Source organism: Plasmodium knowlesi (assembly GCF_000006355.2).
Source record: "Plasmodium knowlesi strain H genome assembly, chromosome: 11".
Classification (NCBI taxonomy): Eukaryota; Apicomplexa; class Aconoidasida; order Haemosporida; family Plasmodiidae; genus Plasmodium; species Plasmodium knowlesi.
Genome location: NC_011912.2, coordinates 1,412,784 through 1,422,013, shown reverse-complemented (window position 1 = coordinate 1,422,013; position 9,230 = coordinate 1,412,784). Strand labels below are relative to the sequence as shown.

Sequence of the window (9,230 nt, the reverse complement as noted above, 5' to 3'; positions counted from 1 at the left end):
ATATAGCTACCAGAATAATTATAAAAAAAAAAAAAAAAAAAAAAAAAAATTTACGAAATGGTGAACGGGGTTCCCTCTGCGTGTTACATTTATAAACTTTTTTTTCCCCCTCATGACATGGAATAATTTTTTTTTTTTTTTTCTTTGGTGATTATTGTATATATGCGATGATATGCTCTTTGTGATTCTCCCTTGGCAATCCAATGTAGTACTTATTTGTTGGGAGAAAATAAAAGGGAGAGAGGACAAAAAAGCAGGAGCACTTCCGACATGTAATCAGTCCACATAGCAACGCATTCGCACGGTCCTATGCGTAAATGGATTAATCAGATTATGCATTCACCATCAAGCCGAGTAATCACCATTTCGCGTAAATGCCTGTCCGTTGGGACTACCGAGGTGAACTGAAGAAGGTGACATACTGGAAGAAGCTCGTACCCTGCGTGGGAAAGAGCAAACCAAAGCCAGGGGGTGAATCAGTAGGCATAACAAAGTTAAGGTTGACCTAAGTCGGCCTAACCTCACCACCTATATCCCCCGAAAGATGGACTTCCAGAACCGAGTGGGGCACAAAACGGGCAGTGGTATGCCCATGACGAGGGAGGATATAAACCAGGAGAGACGCGAACGTCTGAAACAACTCGCACTGGAGAATATAGATATCACGAAAGACCCATATATCCTGAAAAATAATGTTGGCATGTACGAGTGTAAATTATGCTTAACACTACACAACAATGAAAGTTCCTACCTATGCCATACGCAGGGAAAAAAACATCAGATGAATTTGAGCCAACGATTACTAAAAGAAAAAAACGAATTAACCACCAGTAAGTTACTAAACAAAGCTACCCCGGAGCCCAAAAAAATTGTAAAAATTGGCAAGCCAAGATATGATGTCACGAAAGTGAAAAATAAAAGAAATAAACTCGGCATCCTTTTCGAATTGTCTTTTCCGAATATTAAAGAAAATACAAAACCCAAGTTCCGCTTCATGTCATCATTTGAACAGAAAGTCGAACCTCCAGACAAAAAATATCAGTACTTGCTCTTCGCAGCCGAACCCTACGAAACTGTTGCTTTTAAAATTCCAAATTTAGACATAGACGAAACCCAGGACTTTTACTACAAGTGGTTTGAGAAGAAGAAAATTTTCGTTATGCAGATTCACTTCCAGAACCCTTCCGAGCATAACCGCGTGCGCAGGCGCCGCAACTTCCTTCCCCACAACGTCAGGTGGTGATGCTATCAATACACCCTTCCGATTCGGTCCAACACTTGTTCCATGTAAAACTCCGCGCATATCCTCCATCTATACCAATTCGACCCGTTCGAAAACATTCGTTTCCAACAAAGCATACACCTCCACGAGGCATGCATTAATCCTGCTTAATGTGCGCGTCATTCTTAGTACCCATGCGTTGTGCTAACTTTGCAGCACAACGCATGGCGCATTTTTTTTTTTTTTTTTTTTTTTAAGAACATAATTGTTATATAAATACAAACAGTAGGGGAAAAAAAGATTATTTTTTTCTTTTTTTTTCAAAATAAAATAAGATGGAACAGAGAATAGGCCAAAAAAAGAAGAATGTAATGTGAAAAAAAGGGGGAGAGGTGCAGATTAATCTGTACAAAGTGTGTATGTGTATGCACATATTTATTCGACCACACTGGAGGCTCGGTCCTCTCGTCGTTGCACACTTATATTCATCTATTGGGGGATATTTCCTCTTCAACACGCATTATATGCTCTCCGGGGGAAAAAAAGGCAGACATGCGTACCCGAAGAAGGGTAACAAACCTCGTCATGGAAACATTACCACACATGGCGCGACGAAAAACTGAGGAAAATGCGCTTTGGGCATTTTCTTTCGCCAGCAGCTTATGCTGCTAAAGTGTCCACTCTGGTAAAAGCGTTGACAAAATTGAAACATTTCTTAAACGCACAAGTAAATGCGCCCCATGACAATCGTCAGATAGTGTCTCTTCCCGTCAGCTTCCTACAGCAGGCAGATGCCTAGTGCTATTAGTACGAACAGGTACATTAAACTAGATACCGTCGAATTTGCCATTAGCAGTTTGGCAGACGCTTTACACCTTGCCATGTCCTTCGACACCAAGCTCTCTTTGAAATCATCCATTAAAGCCTTTCTATTTTTCTTTGGTTTCTGGACTCTGTTTTGGCTACTGCTGGCCTGGCTTCCACTAGCCTCACTTCCACTAACCGGATCAACACTTTGCAAATTTCCATCTTTTTTTTTCTTCTTATCCGAAGCGTTTCTCTGCGCTAAAGCATCCTGCGCAGCCTTCAAACATTCTCCCAAAAAATCGTCAAGCTTTGAAACAGAAAACTTGTCTTCGCCTTCCTTATTTACCGTGATAAAAAGTTTTGTGGCGTCGAGTTCACTGCCCTTAATAGCTTTGCAAACATTGGTAGAATCACCCGAAATAACATCTTCACCGATTCTTGTTCCAAAAGATGCATTATCAAGTCCATTTGCATCTTTGTTTTCTCTTAATAATTCATCCACGTTCAACTCAATAAGGTATGAGCCATCGGCTATTTCAACATTGTCGTTATCCTCGTTTATTGTGCGTGCATAGAACATAGTGTTCATGCTGCCAATGTCTTCACTACTTGTATGTTTGTTAAAATTCATGTGTAGGGATATGGATCCGTTAGTGAAACCATTTTTCGTTATGTCAATGTTGCTGTTGTACAAACGAAATAACTCCCTCATGGAGCTTACATACTTAGGTGGATTTGAGGCATATGTTGTGGTCAATAATTCTATTTTTTCGTTTAACGTTAGCACGGGTTCACTGTTTTGTAAAAGGGAATCCTGTTGGGCAACCACTGCTGTATTATCATCCCTCCTTTGATATACTTCTGGTGCTGATTCATTATCAACATTTCTATCGTCCGATCTGGCCACCGCCAACAAGGTTGAGCTCAAAAAAAAATATGTAAGGAACAAAAATGGGAAGTAACATGTCTTAGCCATTTTGCACCTTAAAAAAAAAAAAAAAAAAGAATTAGCTGTTCAAAATAGAGAAAGAGAAAACGATTGGGTGTGGAGTAATAACTGTTTCGTTATAAATGACAAACCCTTTAAAAATTTTAAATAAAAGGAAGATGAGGGGGAACACAAAAAAAAAAAAAAAATAATAATAAAATAAAACAACGACAAATGCTTTGAAAATATAAGAAATTAAAAAGAATACAAAAAAGAATGCCCCAAAGTAACACAACAAACAAATGTATGTTGTGAAAAGATGGATTCCAAACAATAGGAAAATTTTTTGGTTGCAAAAATAAAACAGGTATTAAAAATTATCGAATGGGAAAATTAATTTTATTTAAAATGTTCATGTTATATTTTTTGAGAACAAATAAAAAAGGAAAAAGGAAATAAAAGGACATTATTAAAAAATAAAAGGAGAACCAAAAAGTGGGTGTTAATCCAGTTTATGTTCTTTTTTTTTTTTTTTTTTTTTTTTTTTTTCATGTATTTTTTTACCTGTAATAACGGACTTATGGTAGGACCTATGGGTTTCAAATTAGCTAGATAGAGAATATTTTTTTTTTTTTTTTTTTTTTTTTTTTTTTTTTTTCCTTAGTGGGTGGAGGGGAAGAAGCAGACTGCAAATCATATAGCTACCTGGACTGTCTACAGGTGATATGTCCTAATAGTTGTATGGATCATACATAGGCATAGCACACCACATGGCAAATACACACCCATACACATACCCCTCTATACAGGTATGTTTCCTTTGGAAAGGTATACATGACTCTTTTTTTTTTTTTTTTCTTTTTTTTTTTTTTTTTTTTTTACACAACGGTTGTGTTAGCTGTTTATGTTTTAGCTAGTATAGCTAGCTCTGTTCCTTTTTTTTTTTTTTTTTTTTTTTTTTTTTTTTTTCTGTAGCCTTTTTATGATGGAAAATGGTCCATATTACGTTGACCAAGGGAAATGAACCACCTTTCCTTTATTTTTCCCCCGATTTTTACAGAGTCCCTGAGCAAAATTTAACAGGTTAGACGAGCATGCACTCACATGTATCCACATTTTTTCAGAAATAAATTTCTCCTATGGAATAATCCTACAGATATGACTACATAGGTATTTCCCCCCCCCCCTCCCCTCTTTTAATTTGCATATTGTTCATGCACAATTGGCTCCACTTAGAAATGCGCCCACAGAAAAGTGCGACGGAATTGCTTCTATGCGACTCATTTATGGTTAGTAATTATGTTAATATAAAGGGGGATACACATTGATATCACTCCTTTGAAAATTGCAAGGGGGGGCTGTGATGTGCGCCCGGTGGGGCATACAGAAATGAAAGGAACGGGGTATTTATTTTTCTCGCCTTTTTACTCTTTTCTACTTCTTGGTTTTATGATGCCGTGGAATATACGCACCCCCCGTGAGAATGAAGATTTTGTTGAAAACAAAGAAGGCGAACTCTCGTTAAACGGGAAAAGTAGGTGAAAATTCCTAGTGTATATCTTCAGGTATTGGATACTTTTCAAAATTTCCCATACACCAGGGGTGACAGCTTCCCTTTGAACGCCCATGTCCGCGCGTTCTCATGAGTAAGAATCTTCAGTGGACGTAGCATTCACAACGTGCATGTCCATTTAAATCTCGACTTGTTTTTCCTTTTCTTAAATGTTCTTACGCCATGTGGGCGCCCTACCTTCTGGCGCAATGGTGTGCTCGTCCTCGTACCGAAAGTTTAAAAAAAAAAGAAAATTACAGAAATGATCTCAGGCACTGGAAACATCAACCGTCGAGGGCGCAAGCAGTTCTTTACCTATTCCGCACCAGTGCACTAGTTGGAAAGAAAAAAAAAAAAAAAAAAACAATTCACTCGATTTTATTCCTTCCCGTGCAATCCAGCGCGACAAGTTCCATTTTGTTTTTTTTTCCACTTCACCTTTGAACTTTACGCGAAAGGAACTTATAACAGCCTGCGCACTTAGCACATTGGGGGGAATGACGGTAAAAAAAAAAAGGAAAGAAGAAATTGCTCTTTAAATGTACAGTAGGAGGAAAAATAGCAAAATGGAAAAACAGGAAATGGTCAAAATGGTGGAAGGAACATCATAATTATGCTCCACTTTTATTAAAGCGGAGGGAACAACCTCGCTTACTTCCATAAACACTAATGTGTTCGTATGCATAGTACACCTTAGAGCATGTCCCATAAGTGAAAGCTCAAGTATTTTTTCTAACGAGAAAAAAAAAAAAAAAAAAACTCCATATACAGTGACTCCCTTCATATAAGCGCATGTACACGAAGATCGGCATATTCGTAGGTATAGGCTTATCCCATTTACGGGGAATGGTGTGAAGACCTAGCGGACTCTCCCCCTCATATTCTTGCAGAGATCCAAAAGTATTCCACCTTCCCACCGTTTTTTTTTTTAAAATGTTAAATCTAATACCCAAAAGAACCGTTTCCAAAACTTTGCTTTTTGGAAAGAGGCCAATCCAGAGAATTCGCGTTGGTAAAATAGCAGACTGCGAGGGGGAACCCCTTGCCAAGGGGCGCAAGATTCTTTTATTTGCATCCCCATATGCATGTGTACGCGCCCATGCACATTTCTGCTAGCTCATATGGAGTAACGTATTTTTCCTTCCCTCCCGAACAGGAAAAGATAAGAATGTCCTGGAGTTAGGCCTAAGTGACGTTAACGCGATTTACGAAGATGTCGATGAAAACACGCACTTGCACAATAGGGACTACAACCCACTCAAGTATCACCGATATGTAAAGTACAAAATAGCAGCCCTAAATCTAATTGAGGCACACAGCAATGGAGAAAACAAGAAAACGGCATTGACCAACATTACATGGTATGCGAAAATTAGGGATTATTTTTTTATACATTTTTGCAAGAATCAAATGGAGTTAAAAGAGAAGGTAGTTCCGAAGTTCTTTTACCCAATGGAGAAGTAGCTTTGGCTGCTTTCTGCTGTGTGAATATTCTTCCGTTTGGAGGAGCGTCTCTGCACCCTCCCCGTCACACGTGTGTGTATTGTAGCACTGTGTGGAGTGCGACGTTCCCCTCCTGCTGGCGTACCCCCCCCCCTCCTTATTATTATTATTTCATGTATTTTTTTTTCAATCGTTTTAAATGTACACGCCAACTTTGAATAGACGATGGACGTACGGGCACCGGTTCCCCCGGTACGCAGTAATCCATATGGACAATTAAAAAAAAAGAAAGAAAAAGTGGAACAGTACTGTGGATGCGCTAATTCACGTCGGCTTTCGCCTGCAGGACGAGCTTCACCACGTGCACGTTCATCCACTTGACACGAATGCAACTCATGAGGGCAAACATGTAAGGAACATCCCTTTGTGAAGTAATTCACTGTGCATGTTTCCATGTCACACACGTTCATGTTTCTCCTCATCATTCATGGAGTGAGAATATTTGTTCCACTTGTTCCGATCGTAAAAGTCGAATGGTATTTCCATCATGCGCGGTATTTCCTCAATATTAAAAGTTATTACATTTTTTGTTCTTTCATGTTTTATCTGTGGGTTTTTATTTTGACCGTGCATTATTTCTTCATTCGGTGTGATACGTGCATTATCATGCACCTTATGTTCAGCGTCCCTCTGTGAGAAGCGCCTTTGGTAATAATATTTTGAATTGGAAACATCTCGAAAATCTTGGAACAATTTAAATTTCTTAAATGCGTTTATTAAATTTTTCCTTTCCTTTATAAGCAGGTCAATTAACTGATTTTCCGAAAATTCTTGGAAAAATTTTATTTCCTTTTTAGGTGTATATACATGTATCATGCCGGCCAGGGACTTCTCATTGGACAGGATGTTCCGTGCAATTCGTATAAATTCCTCTCTCTCTTTGTAGGTAAAAAAATCATCCCGCAGGACTTCCGCCCCTGGGTCCCCGAGCGCGTTACCATTTTTCCTCTTCACATTTTTGTAAATGGCATCACTTTCATACAAATACAACTTGACTCTTAAATACCTGAAAAGGTTGTTCGTCCATATCCAATACAATTTCTCATTATACGTGTCTATGAACTGCACATCGTCAAACGAACATTCATGCGCGTCATTCACCAGGGATTTCACTTTTGCATACACCTCCTCATCAGCGAATGTGCTTGAAGTAGCCACTAGGTACAGGATGCATAAAGTGCACAGTATGCACAACATGTGCAATATGTACGGTGCGCCCAATTTCATCTTCCGGCAGAGTTTCATTCATGGAAGAAGTGAAAAACGGATGCGAAAATTTCCTTTCGCGGTGTGAACTCAGCCGAAGGCGCGAAGAACATTTTTTGAATTAGTCTTTTCCTTTTTTATTCTTCTTCCATTCTTTTTTTTTCTTTCTTTTTTTTTTCTTTCCCCTTAATTCTTTTGCTGCACATCACATGCACCCTTGGGGTGCAAAATGTCCCCCCTAAATATCTAAAGATCAGGCGATAGTTGTTGTCCTTACACCTTAAAATAATAACTTCCATTATGTAATCCTCATACTCCCCTAAAAATGCGAAATCTTACACATATACACTGTAAAATATTATAAATCCCGCAACCTAAAAATACGAAATCTTACACATATACCCCGTAAAATATTATAAATCCTGCAACCTAAAAATCCGAAATCTTACACATATACACCGTAAAATATTATAAATCCTGCAACCTAAAAATCCGAAATCTTACACATATACACCGTAAAATATTATAAATCCCACAACCTAAAAATGCGAAATCTTACACACATACACCGTAAAAATATTAAATCCCGCAACCTAAAAATACGAAATCTTACACATATACACCGTAAAAATATTATAAATCCCGCAACCTAAAAATGCGAAATCTTACGCATATACACCGTAAAAATATTAAATCCCGCAACCTAAAAATGCGAAATCCTACACATATACACCGTAAAATATTATAAATCCCGCAACCTAAAAATGCGAAATCTTACACATATACACCGTAAAATATAAAATCCCGCAGACAACGTAAAATATTAAATTCCGCATACAGCGTAAAATATTAAACCCTGCAACCTAAGTGCGAAATCTTACACATGCAGCCAAAACCTAAACTCTTAACCCAAAACCCTGAAACCTAAACCCTAAACCCTAAACCCTAAACCCTAAAACCTAAAACCTAAAGAATAATCCCAAAATTCTGAAATTTAAACGCTGAACGTTATATCATGAACCCTGAAAGCATAAACCCTTAACCCGAAACCCGGAACCCTAAAACCATAAAACCTAAATCCTAAACCCCTTAACCCCAAACCTAAACCCTAAACCCCTTAACCCTAAGCCTAAACCCTAAACCTAAACCCTAAACCCTAAACCGTAAAACCAAAAACTTGAACCCTGAACACTGTAACCTTAAACCCTGAATCATTTAACCATGAAACCTAATTCCTATACCCAAGAACCAATAATCCTAAATCAGCAACCTTACACTTAACCCCCTGAAAAATCACTCCTATACCCTGAAACCATGCTTCTAGAACCCTAAACGCTAAGCCCCGAACACGGAATCCTACTCCTATACCTTGGAACCTAACTTTTATACCTTGGAACCTTAGACATAAAACTGGAAATGACTGCTATACGGCTAAACCTTAAACCAGGGGAACCCGAATTAGACTTATATAGCCTGAAATTGTTAACGCCAAACCATAGAAGCTTAAACGAAAACTGAAACCCAAAAGAATTTAACCTAAAGCCGGAATTTTTACTGTTAAACCCAGAACCCTTAACCATAAACCTGGAACCCTTAACCTTAAATTGGGACTCTTAACCCTAAATCCGAAATTATAGAACTGCACCCCGAACTTTCCTTCATTCTCTTCTTACTTTATTACTTCTTTTTTTCTTTTTCATTTTTTTTTTTCCTTCACTTTTTTTCCTTCACTTTTTTTCCTTCATCCTCCTTTTGACTTTTTTTTTTCTTCACATTTTCCCATTTTCTTTCTTTTCTTTTATCTTTTTCCTTCTTTTCCTTATCCTTCTTCTATTATTCTTTCCTTTCTTTCCTTTCTTTCCTTTCTTTCCTTTCTTTCCTTCTCTATGTTTTTATTTCATTCGTTTATTTCCTCTCCTCTTCTTTCTTTTCTTTTTTTCCTTTTCTTTCCTTTTTATTCCTTTTCTTTTTTTTTCCTTTTATTCCTTCTCTTTCCTTTTCCTTTTCCTTTT

General features: G+C 37.8%; 4 protein-coding genes across 4 annotated transcripts; 2 read left to right on the top strand and 2 right to left on the bottom strand.

Moving 5' to 3' along the window:
* Window positions 1–544: 544 nt before the first annotated feature.
* Window positions 545–1,243, top strand: PKNH_1130400 (splicing factor 3A subunit 2, putative; the record flags this gene model as incomplete). The annotated part of the gene is made up of 1 exon (XM_002261440.1): window positions 545–1,243. One exon carries the CDS (start codon window positions 545–547, stop codon window positions 1,241–1,243), a length of 699 nt encoding a protein of 232 aa, XP_002261476.1.
* Window positions 1,244–2,000: 757 nt separating this feature from the next.
* Window positions 2,001–3,005, bottom strand: PKNH_1130300 (secreted ookinete protein 25, putative; the record flags this gene model as incomplete). Its single annotated transcript, XM_002261439.1, has 1 exon — window positions 2,001–3,005. The coding sequence occupies one exon, from the start codon at window positions 3,003–3,005 to the stop codon at window positions 2,001–2,003; it is 1,005 nt and encodes a 334-aa protein (XP_002261475.1).
* A 2,437-nt stretch (window positions 3,006–5,442) lies between these two features.
* On the top strand, window positions 5,443–5,973 carry PKNH_1130200 (uncharacterized protein; the record flags this gene model as incomplete). The annotated part of the gene is made up of 2 exons (XM_002261438.1): window positions 5,443–5,521; window positions 5,666–5,973. The coding sequence occupies 2 exons, from the start codon at window positions 5,443–5,445 to the stop codon at window positions 5,971–5,973; spliced, it is 387 nt and encodes a 128-aa protein (XP_002261474.1).
* Window positions 5,974–6,408: 435 nt separating this feature from the next.
* On the bottom strand, window positions 6,409–7,239 carry PKNH_1130100 (conserved Plasmodium protein, unknown function; the record flags this gene model as incomplete). The annotated part of the gene is made up of 1 exon (XM_002261437.1): window positions 6,409–7,239. One exon carries the CDS (start codon window positions 7,237–7,239, stop codon window positions 6,409–6,411), a length of 831 nt encoding a protein of 276 aa, XP_002261473.1.
* Between the last annotated feature and the right edge of the window lie 1,991 nt (window positions 7,240–9,230).